Source organism: Vicugna pacos, chromosome X (assembly GCF_048564905.1).
Source record: "Vicugna pacos chromosome X, VicPac4, whole genome shotgun sequence".
In the NCBI taxonomy this organism is placed as follows: Eukaryota; Metazoa; Chordata; class Mammalia; order Artiodactyla; family Camelidae; genus Vicugna; species Vicugna pacos.
The window spans coordinates 94,036,823-94,056,656 of NC_133023.1; the positions used below are offsets into that span (position 1 = coordinate 94,036,823).

At 36.2% G+C, this 19,834-nt stretch overlaps 1 protein-coding gene across 2 annotated transcripts in view; it reads left to right on the top strand.

The window, feature by feature from the left end:
• HPRT1 (hypoxanthine phosphoribosyltransferase 1) overlaps positions 1 to 19,834 on the top strand; it is a 28,561-nt gene that overhangs the window by 4,846 nt on the left and 3,881 nt on the right. Inside the window, exons 2-6 of one of the 2 annotated variants that reach the window (XM_072956208.1) lie at positions 4,176 to 4,282; positions 5,621 to 5,804; positions 13,254 to 13,319; positions 16,685 to 16,702; positions 18,753 to 18,835. In XM_072956208.1, the coding sequence (XP_072812309.1) occupies positions 4,176 to 4,282; positions 5,621 to 5,804; positions 13,254 to 13,319; positions 16,685 to 16,702; positions 18,753 to 18,835 (458 nt within the window). The remainder of the gene's footprint in view (positions 1 to 4,175; positions 4,283 to 5,620; positions 5,805 to 13,253; positions 13,320 to 16,684; positions 16,703 to 18,752; positions 18,836 to 19,834) is intronic. The other variant, XM_072956209.1, reaches the window with a different exon arrangement.

A 19,834-nucleotide genomic window follows, 5' to 3' on the forward strand; every position in this document is an offset into this window, starting at 1 on the left:
GACGTGCAGCACAAAGTCCCATACTAAAACAGATGTGATTTATATTCATATAGAAAGCTGGGCACTGCTATTGCCTAGCTGATATATTTATGTAAAAATTGTTTTCAGTTTACTTTTTTGGTGGGGAGGTAATTAGGTTTTTATTTATTTAGTTTTAGTGGAGGTACTGGGGATTGAACCCAGGACCTTGAGCATGCTAGGCACACACTACCACTGAGCTACACCCTCCCTGCCTAGTTGATTTAGAAGGCTGTGCTAATTCAGTGTCAGGCATGCCAGTCTACTTTGCTCAATTTATAACCTAGGCCACAGGATATAATGACTACTTTAAGCTTGGTATTGCTTTAGGAGGGAGTCATTGGTGGGTGACTCGGGTTCCAAGTTTATCTTTAGTGTGTATATAACTGCTTTTGATAATCACAGGTTTGTGGGCTTGTGAAATTAGATTTGGTACAAATTAAAAGCTTTATTGTGCTGTATAGTTAGTTGTATATATATGTCTTTCCCGTTAAATTATAATCTCTTTGAAGGCTCTAAATTTATAATCACTTTATATCCTCCTACAGAATCTGTTGCACAGTGCCTTACTCAAGATAGATAGGTGCTGAATGCATTTTTATGTAATATATTGCAATCCCTTCCTATCACAGTAGCCACTGGATTTTTAACTAATCCATTTTAGATGGGGTTGATTAATATCAGATATTAACCACTATCAGATGGGACAAATAAGGGCCAATAAAATTAAAGATCACCAAATATATTTCTGTCTAGCTCTTGTAGAGGTTGAGATTATTGGGCCTGTTTAATATGAAACCTTGGTGTTGGGGATGATTGAAACAAGTTCCTGTTTATTGAATTGTATCTTATTTTATGTTATGTCTTATCAGTGGTCCAGGTGCAAGTGAGGCTTCTGAGAGAGTTTGCATACCCTCTTAAACTCCCATGATACTTTTTCTGTATTTTTAAATAGCAGTTTAACACTGTCTTACGGTTTTTCATGTGTATGCATGTCTTCTACTATACTGGAAGCTCTTTGAGGATAGCTGTGTCAGATTTATCTGATACTCTCTAGTATGTACGACATAGTAGGTACTCAATAAATATTTGAGTATTAATAGTAAGAATACAGGTTCTGAATAAGGTCCTCACCATTTTAAAATTAGTATTCTAAAATGTATTTAATTATTAAATACACATTTTTAAAACTTGGATTTTTTCATTAAATGTAAACTTGAGAAACATTTATGTTGGTGCCTTGTCATTGTTTAAATAAATTGCTCCTTATTTGACTTTATTTGAAACATACACAAGTAGACAAATAGTATAGTGAGCCCTTCTGTTATGGATTTCTGCCTAAAATACCTCAAGTGATGTAAATTTTATGAATTCTTATTTTTGCCTTTTAGGAAGAGATATTAATACTTTTTTTTGCTTGAAATAAGTCAACCCTTTGATACTAGATGTGATATATAAATCTAATAACATTGATTGAAAATAAAACCTTTTGAATTGGAAGTTAATTTGGTGTGTTGACAGAGAATTCCTGTTTGGGGGTACATCCCTGCTGGTCTATCTGCGTTAGACTGCATGTCTGGGATGAACCCTGGGCAGAATTCACATTGGCTTTAATTGAGACAAACAAGACTCTTAACATTCTTAGGCTGCCTGCAAAACCCATAGCCAGGCAGTGAGCCATTTTCAGAGGACCAGTCGTCTTTAAAGTGTTGCATGTTTCAAAGAGTCCTGGGTGGGTTTTGGTTTATGATTGTGGCAGAAGCAGTGAGTAACTGGGAGGAAGGGGTGAGTAAGCTTCAGGGAAGCCATTTTGGTGCTCTGGATCTTGATTTTAAAGCACTATGAAATGGGGGGGAGGCTATAGCTCAAGTGGTAGAGCACATGCTTAGCATGCACGAGGTCCTGGGTTCAATCCCCAATACTCCCCCTAAACATAAATACAAAATAAATAAATAAATAAACCTAATCCCCGTCCCCCAATAATAATGAAAAAAAAAAGCACTGTGAAATGGTACAGTTTCATTCTTGTCAGGTAGTAGCAGATATATTGTGATGAGCCTGACATGGGTGTTTATCTTCTCATTTTATAAGCTCTAGCAAGGTCTATCTTCTTTTCCCAAAGCTTTAATTAAATTTCAGTTTATAAAATTTATAAAAGTAATACTTGCTTGTTATGAAGCGTCTTGAAATACTTCTGTTGGTGACACAAATGTCCCATTCCCAGTCTTTTTGTTAATAAATGGATTCTGAAATAAGCATGATATGAATGTTTAACAGGTACATCAATACTTCACCTTAGAGGATCTGGCATAATCTCCCCCCCCAATAGATTTTTTTTCTGCGTATGAAAGTAATACATGTTTGTTTAAAAACAAATCAGTATTGACTTCAGACTGCATGCAGAGTGAGTGCCTGTTTACTACATGCCACTGGACCTTGCCCGTGGGCATGTCCTGGTCCACCTACCTGAGTTGCCACCAGCCTCCTGGCCACATGTGCCAGGCGGAAGTGGTGCACAGGTACCAGCCTGACATGACAGTACCTGAAATTCCACCAAAGTCTGGAAAACTCAAACCAGAGCTCTTGGGACTGAGAGACCACGTGAACCTCAAATTTCTTAGAATATAATGTGAATAATATAAATCTTAAGTATATATTTAAAAATGTATTGAAAGCCAAGCTACTTATCCTTAAACATCTAATTACAGTGCTGATTTAAAGAGGAGATGCTCAGTAGATATTAACTGATACATTGAGATTTAATTACAGTTTGACCAATATTTCTTGCAAACTGCCAAAATTCGTGTTATCAACTTCTTGAATGTGATTTGGAAGATCTTTAGTCTTGAGTATTATGTGAGACAGAGTATTATAATTCTTGTTTATTTCTTTAAATAAGTTTTAAATATAATGCTGAGTAGGAATTATAAATCAACTATAATTTTCAATAAAGTGAAATTGACAATGGAAAAATAACCAGTCGGTATTAAAGTGTAGAAGGCAGCAGGTCCTTGTTTCTTATAATTGACCATTAGTATATTCCTCCATACCCACCCTTTCTTTCTTCCTCCCTCTTTCCCTCTCTGTCTCCTCTTCCTTTTATTTTATTTAATTTAAATTTTTTTATTTTTTAATGTTTAAAAATGTTTTTAATGGAGACTGGGGATGAGGCCTGGACTCAGGACCTCATGCATGCTAAGTACACACTCTACCACTGAGCTGTACCCTCCCCCGCTCATTTTTTGTATTATAGTGTTTGTACATTTGTTTAATATATCTTTTAAATTTTCCCCTACATTTCATACAAGCAAGACTTGGAATTTTGAAAAAGCAGTATGTACTTACTGAAGAAAATTTAGAATATATAGTATAAAGAACTGAATAAAATCGCTGTTAACTCCCCTCTCCAAGATAAGCTTTTTATGATTTTGTTATATTTTTTCTGTGTATGTAGGTGCATATATAATATTTATAAAACTAATCATAGTACATTTTACCACCACAGGCACCACATCATCAGTGTTTTTGTATGCCAGGGACTGGGCATATCAAGACAGCCAGTGTGTGGTCGTACTCAAACAATCGTATCTACTACGAAGGCACCTCATGTGTTAATTATAACAACCTCACACTTCTAGAAGTTTGGGTTTTTAAAGAATCATTTAACTTTTTTGGTGATTTTCTTTTCCTACTGTGAGATGAGAGAGTCTGAGGTGGGGAATAGCAGTTTTTCTTGTTCACTGTGGTATTTTAACTTGTTAGACTACAGTGCATTAAACATTTTTTACTACATTTTCAAACATACTCAGAAATGGGGGAAATAGTATAATGATCCCCATATATTGATCACCCATGTTTATAATATCTAGATTTTGCCACATGTGTCTTAGCTCTTTAAAGTTTTCTTTTTCTCTTTGCTGAACTAAAGAAAACTTCTTATGTCATTTTACTTCTATAATCTTAACTATTCATCTCTAGAACGTATAGTTGATTTCTTATACAACTAAAATTCGTTATCTTACCCATGAAGTTACAAAACATTCTTGATATCTCATACCTGAATTTCTCTGATAGGCTATGGTTTTTTAACTTCTAAATCAAATCAAGTGTTTATATCCTGTAATGCTCTCTTTGAAACAGCCATATTTCTTTTTCAGATTAGTGATGATGAACCAGGTTATGACCTAGATTTATTTTGTATACCTAATCATTATGCTGAGGATTTGGAAAAGGTGTTTATTCCTCATGGACTAATTATGGACAGGTTAGTACAATCTTAAATTGAAATTTTGTTTCTTATGTTAATTTCAGGTGTCAGCAACTGTTTTAAATATTTGATATTTGAACATAAACTAGACCAGCTTGTCAAATAATAGATGCTTTCTATTTTAAAAGCCCTCTTTACAAAAAAGGAAAGTGGGAACATTTTGCTAATTACCAAGTATAAGTCATGATATTACTGGGAATCTGTAGGGAGAAAGTAAACATTGAAGGGAGACTGGAGGAATGAACTCTAGGCACAAAGTCTTTGATTTCTCAATCCTGAATCGGATAATGGACTGGGGCTGAATCATATGAAGGCAATGTCAGATTTTGATTATTATGCACATCTAGCTTGAAAATTTCCCATTAAATGAGTTGCAGTGAAAAACTTGACTTGGTATTTAAATGCTTGCCTTGTGTGTCTGGCTGTTGTTTTTTTTTTTAATTATAATATCAATATTATAAGTATTCCAAAATAGCTATATTCTAAAATTCTAAATATTCTAACTATAGAGGCTTAAATGAGATGAGTAAAGTTCTCTCAGAGCCTCTTGCACACATTTCCTCCCTACGCACTGGCTATAAACATGTATTATATATTTTAACATATGAATATTACTATCATATAGATCTAAAATTTATTGTATATTTTTTTCATATTAGTACATCCAGAGCTATCATTCATATGTATATTTTTTTTAATGGAGGTCCTGGGGATTGAACCCAGGACCTCGTGCATGCTAAACATGCGCTCTACCACTGAGCTTATCTGATATATTTTAAAGGTTGCATGACGTTCCATTTTCTGGCTGACCATAATTGATTTAACCAGTTCCTTATTGATGGACATGCAAGATTTCTCCATTATTTTGCTTTTACAGATCATACCAAAAGGGCACATCCTTTTATAGACATTTGGGCAGTTGCTCAACTTTATCCACAAGGAAATTTTGGGTCAAGGGGAAGGTGTTCATTGAATGTTTTGATACAGCCAAATTATCCTCCAAAAAGTTGTATTAATTTATACTCCCAATGGTATATGAGAGTGCTCTTTTCCTCACAATCTCTTCTGATATATCAGAATTTGCCAATTTGATAGGTGAAAATTGTATCTTATTTTAATTTGCGTTTTAAAAATTTATGATAGATGTTACAGTGTTCTTGGTTTTTGAAGGTTTTTAAAATTATTACCTTTGCTTTATGAACAAGGATATACTTCATGGGGGCAAAGGATATGTTTTGTGGAAGGTTATCCTTAAGGGATGTTTGTTATAAAGTTTAAATGTTTCTATTATATTATAATTTAATTTCTATTAAATTCTTGATTTTATTCCCATAGGACCGAACGGCTTGCTCGAGATGTGATGAAGGAGATGGGAGGCCATCACATTGTGGCCCTCTGTGTCCTCAAGGGGGGCTATAAATTCTTTGCTGACCTGTTGGATTACATCAAAGCACTGAACAGAAATAGTGATAGATCCATTCCTATGACTGTAGATTTTATCAGACTGAAGAGCTACTGTGTAAGTATATTTAATACATGGTTTGGAAAAAATGGCAGCTCTTGGTTTTCCTGTATGTTTTTGAAGCTCTGCAAACTGTACTTCCATGTTCATTTTACTTGGTTACAATAAGATTTTCTAATATATTCCCTACTACTTTATATCCAAGTGAATATTCTCTTTTTCAAACCAAACCTTGGAAGCTAAATATATATTTTAAAGGATTTTTGGTTTGGTTGGGTTTTGGGGGATTTTTTAAAGCCCCTTTTAGGAATTGCTATAGGGACTTGGGGGGATGCTCTTCTGACTGTGCGTACTAGTGGCAGATGTCCTCTCTGGAGCCAGATTGGCTTTCCGGGGGTCATGAGTCATTTGGAGGTAGGTGTGATAGATCAGGAGGGAGAGCAGACGATCTGGAGCAAGAGCGTTAGCGCGCTGAGGGAACACTGTTGGTCCACAGTCACTCTGCCTCCACACAACCTCAGAGAGCTCAGAATATTGACACAATAAGCAATATTGACACTGGGGGGGTGAACCAAAATCCATGTCATATTTACACGTGAATTTCGTCATCCGCAATTTCTTTGATCGTGTGAATGTTTGATTTTTAGTACTTCATACTGTTGCTTTTTTTCTGATTGCATGTTGGCATTGTAGTTCATGGGAGCTACTATTTTCCTTAAAAATGGGATTTCTCCCAGCTTCCTTGAAGATCAGAATGAATGTCTGATCTTTGCTGTTTCATGAATCAGTATTGTAGTACATCTTTGTAGAAGCTTGCCTTATGTTTACCTCTTCATTGAGAAATTAAGACCACTTACCCACATTTAACTTTCAGCCTTCATTCTCTTCGTTAATGATCTATTTGACCCAAATCTTTGACCTTTTCCCCATTTTCTTCAGTCCTGTGGGTGATTGGACGACCATTTAAGTATTATTATTATTGTAGACATTTCCCTATCCCGTTAACACCCTTTGTGCTCATATATCACGACATTCATACTTAAAAGCTCCTTTTAACTTGAAGTCTCACTTGAGTTAAAGTCTTAAGTACAAAATTTGGATTTTTACCCATCAGAAGTTATTTATTTCACTGACTTACACTAAGATTTAAATCTAGTCAGTGTAGCTGCCCAGCCTTTCATGTATTGTGGCTTAGAGGCAAAACATGTACTGACAGTCTAGGGCATGAGTTAGTTCTTTTTGTTCTTAAGCATTCCCTTCCCCCACTCCCCCACACATATATACACATAAAAACCAATTTTGTTACTTTATGACTTATACTTCATTCCTCTGAGGATTTGCACAGAATGTTCTTTGAAAAGAAAGCTCATTTAGGAAAACAAACAAGAGGAGTGGGCGGGGGGTGGGGGTTGTATAGCTCAGTGGTAGACTGTGTGCTTATTAGCATGCATGAGGTCCTGGGCTCAATCCCCAGTGCCTCTATTAAAAATAAAACTAAATTAAAAATAAACAATTAAACTTAATTATCCCCCCCTCCAAAATAAGAGAAAAAAATGAGAGTTTAGTATTTTCTTTTTACAATTTTTTTATAATTAATAAGGCAATTTGAAGCAGTAGAAACACTTTGACATTTTAATTCCATTTTTCACTTTTAGATTTTTTTCCTATTAGGTTTAGATCTTAGAGGATTGTTAAGGTGAACTCCTCAACAGATAAAAAGTGTGAAATCTTGGACATAAGTGAAGCAAACTTAGCTCAATTTTCAGATAGAGAAAAATAATATCTGTTCTATTCTATGTGAAATTCTGTGTAGATTTACTACTAAACAATAGAAATTGGGAAAACTATATGCTTTCTGTTGATTCGAAGTAACATTTCTGCCCTATTTAATAATTTATCAGCTTTTCATGGAAGATATTCAGAGGTGCATATAAAAAACATAATTTATTTTGATATAATCATTAAATGGAAATTTAAAATTACAGCGCCAGTAACATTCATGTTAGTGTAGTTTTACATGCTGATCTTGACCAGTTTGAAATAGTGAATTAAACTAACTGATCTGTACTAATCCCAAAGAAATACTCCATGAACTATTAAATGTTCCCAAAATATATAAAGAGCCACAATGTTAACACACCCCATCTAGTTTTTCTTCAGAATGAAAATTGCATTTTTCATATTCATTCATTCATTTGTTTATTTTATTGAAGTATAGTTGATCTACAATGTTGTATTAATTCTAGTATACAGCAGAGTGATTCAGTTATATATATACATATACATTTTTTTCTTTGCCAGGTTTTTTTCCATAATAATAAGATATTGAATAATAAGATATTGAATATAGTTCCCTGTGCTATATAGTAGGTCCTTGTTGTTTATCTATTTTATATATAATAGTGTGTATATGTTAGTTCTGAATTCCTAATTTATAAATTGGAGATAAAGTAGGAGTTTGGGAGAATTGCATTTTTCCTTTTTATTTTTCAATTTAAATGGAGGTACTGGGGATTGAACCCAGGACCTTGTGCATGCTAAGCACCGTACTCTACCACTGACTATACCCACCCCCTAAAGTTGCATTTTTCTGATTAAAAAATACATGTTTGTTATAAAGCACATACAACCACAGAAAATTATAAAGGAATTAAGTCACCCTAAATTCCACTACCACTTTTATTTCTAATATTTTAAAGAATTTTTCTCTCTGTGTTTACACACACATATTATAGTTTACATACTCTTAGTCAGAGTAGCTAGGCAGAATTTTATTTGCTTAGTGCCTAGATGGGAAATAGCCTGGAGATTCCAATACCATGTTTCATTAGGTCTAAGATAGCACTGACTTTAAGACTTACCCCTGTTTTCTATACTGCTGTCAGTTATAGTTGTAAGTTGCTGTCAATTGTAATATGTCAATTTCAGGGGGTATTAAAATGTGGATGTACATCTTAGAACAATAAAATGTAGTACTGTATATTCAATGACCTTTTCTATCCCAAGGCTCTGTGATACTAAAAAAAAAAAAATGAAACAGTTGGTAAGTGTGCAAACACATTTTCTTGTGAGTTCAATTTTATAATAATTTTTTTACTAAAATAGTTTAATAAAAAATGGTGAAGTCTCAGGAGGAAAAGTTGTCAGACAAGTAAATTTTTTGTGGGAATATTTTTGTGTGGGCCTTAAGCAAAGGAAAAATTAGCCTGATTTATGGTGTGTCCAGACTAACTGGCTTACATTAAAGTGAAATTGTTCTTAGGATTTTAAATCTTGCAGAAGAATTTTTTTGAGTTATGAGTTACTATCTCCACGTATATTCAAGGACAATGAGGTGCAGAGGGATTAAGTGACTTGTTCATGATCATACAGGTCTTTGGTTTGAACCCAGGTCTTTAATTCTGTGCAGAACTGAGAGTCTTACTTGGGGAAATTTTTAACTGACTCGAATCCTCTCCTATGGGCTTCTTGTTATTTCTTCATTCTCTGCTAGTCAGAAGTTTTACATGCAAACAATTTATTTTGCCAATTATAGGATTTTTCCTTGGTTACAGTCAAGATTCATAAAACTATAACTTTCAGTCTTAATCTTGGAAGTTACTTGATTTGTAGCTTGATTAGTTAGGCTCTCTGTTTGTTGTATCAAAGGCTCAAATTCCTTTATAGCAGTTTGTAATTTGTAAGAAGGTGGCTTTTTGAGTGAGCTTGTTAAAGGAAAATGCAGAAAATATTGGAGTAGTTTCTTAAAGGCTCTCTTACAAGAAGAGGTCAGTTCCTTTCAATCTGACCTTTTTCTCTGAATGTATTTAGTCAATTGCTTTAAGGTATGCTTTTTTCTCCAGAGCAATTGAAGCTAAAAGTAAGTGTACCGCTTTGATGTTGACATCAGATAGTCTAAAGCTTATCTTCTGTAACTCTCTCTCTCCCTCTGTCTCTCTCTCTCCCTCTCTCTCCCTTTCTCCCTCTCCCTCTCTCTCTCTCTCTATATATATATATAAAGCAAGTGAAGTGATTTATGCCTTTCTCCTGCTTATTGAGTTAAGACCATAGACATGGATGAGGGAAAGGATTTGTTCAGTTTAAATTGGCAAGAATGGGGACATGTACTGTCCATGGTGTAAGGAAGCGTTAACAGAACTAGGGTCAAAAGTATACTTCCAAACACTTGCCTGTGGATTTTCACTTTGATGTAGTCCTTGTCAGGCAACTGAAGTTTTATATAAGCACCCTAATTCTTAGAACATAAAGGCAATGTTCAACTTTGATTCCATGAAACCACAGATTTTGTAGGGAAAAAAAATAAGGAAATTGATTAATTCCCTCAGCAAGCACATATTATCACCTGCTGTATGGAAGCTACTATCTTTTAGGCCATGAAGAGGGGTTCTGTTGAACATGTTTATCAGATCCTAGTCCCACGCTAGGCATAGAATGAAAAGCATGAAGATAGAATGCAGCCAGCAGCCTGGGTACTTATAACTATATCTAGCACAGTGGACTGGAACATTTTTCTTAAAGGAATCTTCTGTATTGACCTCCATTTAAAAGGTGACAGTGTTTCCACGCACACACACACAAAGCCTCAGAAGCTACAAGCCTTGGGGCGAACAGGAACGCGGAGATTTAGATCTAGTGGAGCCACTATGTCTTGCATGCTCTCCTACCCTGTCACCATCGCCTTTGGATCACGGGTTTTTTCCACGCCTCCGTACTTTTCAGTTCTCAGATCTTTCCGCCTTTCTTCTGTAAAGAAGAGTCAATTGAAGTTGAACTGTAATACCAAATTTCTACAGAAGATGTCACTATTTAACTGGATTGCAGCGTAAATGATGTGCTATGATTCACTCTCACTTCACGTTTTATGTAGTTTCTTTGCTCTTCATTAATTCTCTGTGTTTAAAACTGTGGGCTTTGTTAGTTAGAATAAGAGGTGCCTGAAATTTCCTTAGGATGAGAAGTAATATGCAAGAGTTTTTTTGATATTGAAAGTCATACTTAGATATGTTTAGTTTTCAACACTGTATAGTATTGGCCCATTTGTGTTTTTCAAAAATAACGCTGCATAGGGGGTAGGGTATAGCTCAAGTGGTAGAATGTGTACTTGACATGCACGAGGTCCCAGATTCAATCCCCAGTATTTCCTCCAAATAGAAATAAATGAATAAATCTGATTACCACCCCCTCATAAAACAAACAAAACAAGCAAAAATAACACTGCATAAAAAATGGACATGTATATAGACGCATATGATAAAAATAGAAGTACAGGCATACCTTGTTTTATTGCACTTTGCAGATACTGCATTTTTTTTTTGTAAATTGAAGTTTTATGGCAACCCTGTATCAAGCAAGTCTGTTGATGCCATTTTTCCAGCAGCATTTGCTCACTTTGTGTCTCCGTGTCACATTTTTGGTAATTCTCACAATAGTTCAAACTTTTTCATTATTATTATATTTGTTATGGTGATCTGTGATCAGTGATCTTTGATGTTGCTATTGCAAAAAGATTATGACTCACTGAAGGCTCAGATGATGGTTAGCATTTTTTTTTACCAATAAAGTATATTTAATTAAGGCAGGTACATTGCTTTTTTAGATGTAATGCTATCGCACATGTAATAGACCACAGTATAGTGTAAGCATAACTTTTGCATGCACTGGGAAACCAAAGAATTCATGTGACTTGCTTTATTGCGACACTCACTTTATTGCGATGTTCTGGACCCATACCTGAAATACCTGTGAGGTATGCTTGTGTGTAAAAGGAAAATAGACTTCTTATCCCCATTCTCACTACTCAGAGGTAATTGCTGTTATAAACTTTTTGAAAGTGCTGAACAGAAGTGGTTTCATAGGCAACACATTGCTCTACAGCTTGGTGTTTTTAATTACCATTGTTCACGTCAGCATGTATACATTATTAGGGTCTTTTTAATGGGTGCACAGTATTGCATTGTGTAGATGAACTTTATTTAAATAGTTCCCTGTTAATAGACGTGTTGGTTGTCTCCAGTTCTCTTGTATAAACAGTTGATACGGTGCACATGCTTGTGTGTACCTTTGCATACTGTGTCTTTGTAGCATCAGTTCCTAGAAGTGGGGTTGCTAGGGCAATGGCATGCATGTTTATAAGTTTCATAGGTATGGCTCTATCTTTTCCAGAGGACATTGTACCAATTTATACTGTCACCAACAACAAGGGTGCTGCTTTCCTCTTACTTTTGCCAACATACATCATCAGGCTTAAGCTTTACTGGTATGACTGGGTGAACAGTAGAATCATACCGTTTGTTTCCCAGGTGGATATCATTGTATATGTTAAAGCCTTCTTTTCTGTGAATTACCGATTTGTGCTCATTCTCCATTTCCCTATTGGATTCTTACTGTTGGAGCCCAATGTATAATAGAAATATTTGTTACAGATCTTTTGAGTTCATGTCATGCCTAAGTTTTTACCCTTTCTGAGAACGTGAAAATATTCTACGTTTTTTTCCAGTCTGCTTATGGCTTTATTTTTTACATTTAGATTTTAATCCGTCTGGAATTTATTTTTGTGTATGCTGTGAGGTAGGGATCATACTTCATTTTTTTCCCAAAAGGATAACTAGTTGTTGAAACACCATTTATTGAATAATTCATCTTTTCCTTACTGACTTGAAATACCATCTTTATCACATACTAAATCCTCATATATTTCTGGGTCTGTTTCTGGGCTGTATTCTGTTCCTTGATCTCTTTGGTACTGTGCTGGGAAAGCACCATTGTAATGGCCGTAGCTTTGGTATGGTTTGCTCTCTGGTAGGGCAAGTCTGAACTCTTATTTACCTGCTCTTTCACTCCAGTTTTCTGTCTTGAATCCAAAATAGCCAAATTGTGATCATTATCACCACCAACTATGGTGGGTGTGGAGCCTTTCCTATTGAAACTCCCGTAAGGGTTTCTACTGGATTCTGTGATAACAGAAAACTGGGAGCCTTAGAGGTATGCCTTAAAGGACTACTGATCAGAGCTGATTTCCCAGACTATGCTGAAGATGACCTAGGCCTGGGCTTGCGTTTTGAGGGAAATATCTTTGGAGTTGAGCATGATGTAGGCCAGACCCTACAATTTGCTTGACTCATGGGAATGGTCCAGGGCCAGAACCAGACACCTGTCATGCTAATAACTTCTTTTGTTGTTCAGAAATTACCGAGACTGAAGATGGGCAGCTGCTGTAATACTGCCCCCTGGAAAAATGGGTGCACCCTATTTTTAGGACTCTTGAAAGCATTAAATCAGTAATGGCCAATAGAACTTTTTAGTTTTTACTAATCTCTAGTTGAAAGTTACCTAGTCATTCATTCATAGAAACGTAATTCTTGTAATTTGTATCATTTAGAATATCATAATGCTATGACATTAGATAGCTAACTTCTTAAATCTTCTAGCTCCCATTTGATAATTTGAAATGTGTGTGTACACATGGACGGATAGACATGTATGTTTATATCTTTTTTTTTTAACTAGAATGACCAGTCAACAGGCGATATAAAAGTGATTGGTGGAGATGATCTCTCAACTTTAACTGGAAAGGTATGTATCTTGAAGGGGAAGTAAAGAGCACTCCATACAAAGGGTCAGTCAGTAACACTGAGCTTTCGATCCATCACCAAGAGGCAGTTTAGATAGTTGTTTATGCCCTCAAACAATCAAACAAACAAAAAAGATTTATTTAACCCGTGGAAACAATCTAAGTTAGGTATTTTTTTCTCTAGGTCGTACAGCAAAGAGGCAGCAGAATCCAACATTAAACTGAAAGTCTGTATTGCCAAGTACTGCCCGTCTGCCTCAATGGGGATCTAATTTCAGATCCTTCTGAAAAAAAAATAGATATATATTGGGGGAAAGACAGTCTTCTTTTTAAAAATAGACCACGCATAGTTTCTTAAAGATAGAGAAACAATATAACGTAGTGGCTGATGGTGTGGCTTCTAGGGCCAGACAGCTTTGATTCAAAGCCTGGTGCGGTACTTCCTAACCATGTGCCCCTGGGCAGGTTATTTAACCTCTCTGTGTCCCATATGTAAGGTGGAATGGTAATGGCAGCCACCCCAGAGAGTTAAGAAGATTAAGTGATACAATGCATGTAGAGCTGTTCACACAGTTTCTGTTAGTTAGAACACTTAGTACATTAAAACATACTGTTATTTGAAGGGATCGCAAAAAGCGTTTTAAATACATCAAAATTCTTCCAATATAGACATTTGGCTGAGCTAACAGAGCTATTAAGATATTTGAATATTATTCTTCTGATACATTGAAATGATTTTTGAGTAACCAGTGATAAATGATGGAATGCTATTTTTTTTCAGCTGCCGGTTGTTTTTTTGCTTATAGCCACAGTGTCAAATATAAAGTCATAATCTCATAAAAGAGCTACAAGAATCCTGTGAGGTAGATATTATCCCCGTTTTACAGATCAGGAAACTAGGACTCAGCAAGGTTAATGGACTTGTCCAAAGTCACACTGCCAGTTAAGTGGTAGAGCTTGAATTTAAATACAGGTCTTTCTGGCTCCAGACTCTTTTCTTCCTCTGGTTTTTAAATTTTAATGTTTATCACTTACTTGACTGAGTATCTGTAAGGAAACATACAACACTTGTGTCAAATTCTGTGGTTCCATCTCAGGGTCATACCAAACTAATGTTGTCCTCTTCAACATCTTTTGAAAACTTCAAAGAAGTTATAATCTGTTGAATCTTTTCCCTTCCTGCCAGACCTACCCTCCTTCCCTTTCAGCATGCTTTGCCCATATTTAGAAGTCATTGGAAGCCCTTACTCATATAGTCAGTTTTTAGTCCTGGAAAGGGCCTAGCCTTCAAAGCTTTCTGTAATTCAATTCAACCTTGCCTTTCCTACCTAATGGCTGTGTCCCACTGCATAGCTGTGTGATCTTAAAAGGTCTCTGTTTCAAAAAAAACTTTTTTTCATGGTAGTCACAGTAAAGTACATTTATTGTGGGGAAAAATCAAGATGCCTCAGGTGGGTGAAGTTATGTCTTGGTGGTGAGATTATAGGTTATTGAGACTTTCTTCTTCAGTTTGTCTTTGGGGGATGTACTGTGTGTGTATAGATGCATATGTATATGAATATTTCCCCCCTTTTTTCCAGTTAGTGGTTGAAAATATGGGCTTTGGACCCCCAAAACACCTTTTCAAATCTATACTCTACCTCCTGGCTATTTTTATGACTTTTGGTCAAGTCATTTGACCTCTGAGCCTCATTTTTTCATTTATGAAGGAAGGATGTAGCTATTTGATGTGAAATAAGCTCTCAATAATGGTAGCAATTTTCATTCATTTTTTAAAACAGTAATGATATTATACTCTAGATGCTACAGTTCTGTATTGGACAAATATTTAATCTTTCTAGACTTTGATTTATGTAAACTATTTCATACCACTAAAGGTTTGTGATTATGATTTAATCAAGATCGTGCCACTTCTTAGTATTAGAGCCAACACTAGAATCTAATTTCTGTTGCATAATTCAATGCTGCTTTCACATAATAACTACAACTCCATCCCGTGGTACAAATTGCTGCATCAGTAAGCCATAGTTACTGATGGGCAAATGCTATCCTTCAAATGTGCTAGCTGGGGGTAGAGAAAATGCTGAGAAAGAACCACATAGTAGGTGGTGAAACAATTACTGGTCCATAAATTGATTACAGTTGGCCCTTGAACAACACGGGTTCGAACTGTGCAGGTCCTCTTATACGTGAATTTTTTTTCAATAAATCCATACTTCCCTACTACACGGTCTGCGGTTGGTTGAATCTACCAGTACGGTTAACTGGATATGGAAGGCCGACTGTAAAGTTTTATGTGGATTTTCAGCTGTGCGGAGGGTCAGTGTCTCCACCTTGTTCAAGAGTCAACTGTATATTCAGTTTTCCTTATGATTTAGGTAACAGTGTCTTTTGAAAAGAGACAAATTAGTTGTGATATGAGGAAAGGAGTAAACTATGTATGAACTATGGTAGTAATATAATGTATATTATATGACACACGGAGTTACAGAATTATAGATTAAGGTGAGGTATAAAAAAAGTTCTAATATTTTTTTCTTTCAACCCAGTGGCTCTTGTGTGCCCTACCTTTATAACCACTGACTTAGAAGAATTTATAGAACATTAAAATTCTGATGCTATTTGTATGTGACAGAGAAATGAGAACTATAAATAAACAATGTAGCATGAGTCTTCTTGTGACAATGATTATAACCAGTATGTAAAATGCAACCCCATTCCCAAGAATAGGGAGGACTCTTCTCTACCTTGGAGGTGATTGTTAGGCAGTATTTTCTGTAAGGGTTCTTCCAGCTCTAAAGTTCTGAGAGGTAGAAACTGGGCTAAGGGTTTATGGTAGGAGGAAGCGTTGGTTGGTATCTTTCTTTAGTTTAGTCCAAGAATATGAACACATCTGGAAAGTGCAGGTCACTTTTAGCCTACTGAGAAAATGGGTTTTGAATTGGATCCCATATGATAAGTTAAATACATGATTTTGGAGTTATCGTACGAATTATAGTTCTTGAATGTTAGAGTCGGAAGACGCATACAACTTCAAGTCCCTCATTTTGCACATAGGAAACAGGCCCAGAGAAATTTCGTGACTTGCCCAAGATTAGAGCTCCGTTTAAGTAATGAAAACTTAAAAAATGAACATATGGGTCAAATTTTATTTTTGACCGATAAAAATTCTATTGAAGTGAAAATTTCATATTAAAGAGGTCCAAATCTTTATGGCCCACTTGTTTAAATCAGGGCTTGATATAGTAAAGTGTCTTAAAACAAGAATTTGAATAAATCCTTAGAGTTTGTTATAATGTGATTAAAATTATAATTAGAAACACTGTCTTATTCATTGTACTGATTTTCATTTCTCTTTTTCTTCTAGAATGTCTTGATTGTTGAAGTAAGTTTTACATACCTTTAATGTATTGTTTATGAATTTTCTAACTTGGTATGCACAGTCCTAAAGGTAACCCAGGGAAAGAAATTCCTTTTCATCAGTTTTAATGGTGGGCTCATGTTGTAAGGGAGTGAGGTTGGTTTTTTGTGAGAAATACTTAGTAATTTATTTATACTGGATAATGGAAAAAATTTGGTATATTTCTTACCCCTCTCTTTTTGGCTGGAAATTTTTTTCTTTTAAAGATACATAAAATTCCCACCCATTTTTTTATTCTATTGCATATATAACACCACATACAAAATACATTTTTTGATAATTTATATAGTACTGCACTGTATATAGTATTTCTTGCAACTTGTTATTCTTACTCAAAATTGGTTTTAAGGTTTTTCAAGTTGAGACATACAGAGTTAGTTGGCCTTAAACTCTTTCATAGCATTGCAGTGTACAAATTAACCTATTTATTGCCCTACAAATAGGGAGTTTGCTTCCAATTTTTCCTACTACAGCAGGTCTGCTGAGAGCATTCTCTTGCAATGCCCTGTGTGCACAAGTGTGAGTTCCCTCTAGATACAAGCACTTAGAAGTGGAAAGACTGGGTTGTAGAATTTGTGCATTTTCAGTTTTAATGTTATGGCCATCTTATTCACCAAAGTGATTGTATGCTTTACACTCCCACCAACAGAATGGGTTCTCACTCTTTTATGTAAAGTGATGTAAGGCTTAAGAGCAACAATAACCCCTAATTCATTTTCTGTTGTTGTCAGGGTTTTTAGAAACTTTAGTTTATAGATTAAAAAATAAACAAGTAACATTCTTTTCAAAGAGTTTGTGTACATGTGTATCCCTGGGAATTGGTTGCTTTTTTAAAATACTGATTTATTAATTCATCTTGTCTGGGGTCATACCACCTAACAGATTGCCACAAACTTCACGGCTTGAAACAACACGTTAATTATCTCCGTTGTCAGGGATCAGTAGTTCAAGTGTAGGTGAGCTGGGTTCTCTTCTCCAGGTATCATCAGGCTGAATCAAGGCTGGGGCTCCTATGTCCCTCGTGGCTCATGGTACTCTCCCAAATCCATTCCAGAACTCAGCCCCTGTGGTTGCAGGACTGAGGCCTCCATCTTCTTGCCAGGCCATTCTCATGTCCTAGCACGTGGCCCTTTCACAGGGCAGCTGGCTTCTTCCAGACCAGCGCAGAATCTCTCTCCGGGCTGCTACAGTCATCTTGTATGACATAACCTAATCACGGGAGCGACCATGCCATGAGTTTCATAGGTTCTGTTCACACTGGGGGGTTGGGGGTCGGGAGGATTGATGTGGGTGTGTACACCAGAGGGCAGGAGGCCTGGGGGCCATCAGAGTTCTGTTTACCACAGCTCAGAAATCTGCATTTCTCACAAGTCTCCAGCTGTGATGTTTCTAATGACTTGTAGTCCCACTTTGTGAACACTGCTTTATACCATCGTAGAGAATATTTTCATTGAAGAGCATTATGGTTATGGTTTAAGAAATATTTTCTCAGTTAGAGATGGGTTTGTTTTAAATAATGTCCTACTTTTGACTAAATAGCTGAGATTCACTTTCCTGTAAAGTCATTCTATATGGTAAAACCTTATTACTTCGGATTCTTTTAAGGTGGTGTAAAGGAGTGTTTTCTCAATGTGGTCTCTTAACCACCTGCATCCAAGAGTTGGAAGGAGAGCATCCTGATCTGAAATTTTTGAAAAAAAATCTTTTATAATGAAGGGTGGGTGGCATCACAACTTTAATAAAATACGTGCGTACATACTTGCACATATATATTTAAATTAGCTGTCGCTGACCTCTTGGTGCCTACAACACCCAGTTGTGAGGACTGATGTTCCTGTTGCTTGCTGAGAGCCAGATGATCTACCTCAGAATGAATTATGAGAATTACTGCACTGAAAGGAATGACATTGTTCCAGTTATACGTGGGGTTTTGGCATTTTGTGTTTACATGATTACTGAATTTAAAGCTATGACGATTTTATTTACCATTTAAATGTCTTTGCTTTTTTTAAAGGATATAATTGACACTGGCAAAACAATGCAGACCTTGCTGTCCTTGGTCAAGCAGCATAATCCAAAGATGGTCAAGGTCGCAAGGTATGTATGTAGCGTGTCAACATAGGATACTTTTTTCATTTGAAAAAGGATTAGGTAATTGCTTCTTTGTAAGGTTAAATGTTCTCAACTCTTGTTTTATCTGAAAAAAGTGACATAATCTCAAATAAGACTCAGTAAGTGTCCTTTGTAAATAATTATGTCATATTTTAAAGCCTTGTGGTGTAGGCACCTTATTGCCTAATGTTTTTGACATTTGGCTTTTCAGCAATCTAGTAATGATATCAACTTGTCCCGGGTAGCATGGCAGAGGATTGGGGGCCTCTTTGGAAAACTGAGACCAAAGATCCACAAAAGGGATTAGGGAGGTGGTAGGAAGGGGTGGGCCCTGAGGCTCCGGAGCTCCTGGAACTGAGTGATGCGTTGGTCATGGACGCTGCCTCTTGTTTCGCCTCCACATGGAAAGTTTACAGTGCCTGCTTCCTTTCTTCTAAGCCAGCCTCACCTCCTGGTCCTACCTGTGCTGTTTGGCTTTTGCTTTATTTGTTCTACCTGTGTTTATCCCTAATTACAGTTTCACCCGACAGCAACTGTGACACAGGCGATGATTCCCACTTCACAGATAGGGATACCAAGGCACGGGGACTTGTCCAAAGGCACAGAGCTAAAGCACTATAGGGGTGAGATTGGAACCCAGGCAGCCTGGCTCAGAGTTCATGCCTTCCTATTTGAAGTTTTTTGTAGGATGACATCCCTGGATGGTTTTGTTCTGTTTGCATCTTTGACCAATCTGCAATTTTTGTGGGGGGGTCAGATCGTGATCCAACTTTTTTCCCCCTAGATGATTAACTGGTTTTTATAACCCCCTTTTAAAGGATCAAAGTATCTGTCAAATGTGTTTGAATCACAGTAAACCTACTGAGTCATGTGTCAGCAATTTGTCCTTTGGGGCTTTTCTGATAGGTGGCGCAAGCGTATGTCAGTGAGTTTTTACTTTAAATGGATTTGGGACCGGCATGAGGAGTGTGGAGAAATGATGCA